The sequence below is a fragment of the Penaeus monodon genome, chromosome 24 (genome assembly GCF_015228065.2).
Source record: "Penaeus monodon isolate SGIC_2016 chromosome 24, NSTDA_Pmon_1, whole genome shotgun sequence".
Lineage (NCBI taxonomy): Eukaryota > Metazoa > Arthropoda > Malacostraca > Decapoda > Penaeidae > Penaeus > Penaeus monodon.
Genome location: NC_051409.1, coordinates 4583351 through 4583699, shown reverse-complemented (window position 1 = coordinate 4583699; position 349 = coordinate 4583351). Strand labels below are relative to the sequence as shown.

Sequence of the window (349 nt, the reverse complement as noted above, 5' to 3'; positions counted from 1 at the left end):
CGTTTTTTACACATCTATTCTCATTCAACAAAACACCGCGTTTATCCTCTATATATACACAGGAGCAAAATAATAAACATACCTACAAACATCAGCCGAATAACCGAAATAAACAATGCCACTCGCTACATACAAGGATGTCAATGATATAACGCGATACAAATCTCAAACCCACCTCAGCGCCATCTCTCGGACGTCGGGGGAAAGTGCAGCGAGGTTGATTCCCGATGCGTCGGTGAAGGCGGCGCCGAAACCGAGCATCACTTGCCGACGGTCGTCCAGGTCCACTTCTATGGTTGTCGTGCCCTTTGGGTCTTCTGCTGCGTAAGGGGAAGTGTATGAAGGAGGC

General features: G+C 48.1%; 1 protein-coding gene and 1 long non-coding RNA gene across 2 annotated transcripts in view; one reads left to right on the top strand and one right to left on the bottom strand.

Annotated features, from left to right (window-relative positions):
* LOC119588487 overlaps window positions 1-349 on the top strand; it is a 69297-nt gene that overhangs the window by 23688 nt on the left and 45260 nt on the right. The gene's annotated exons all lie outside the window — the stretch shown is intronic.
* The window catches only part of LOC119588486 (lysosomal acid glucosylceramidase-like), a gene marked incomplete at its 3' end in the record, with an annotated part of 75173 nt that overhangs the window by 68912 nt on the left and 5912 nt on the right, over window positions 1-349 (bottom strand). The window contains 1 exon segment of the mRNA XM_037937133.1: window positions 176-320. Coding sequence (XP_037793061.1) covers window positions 176-320 — 145 coding nt within the window.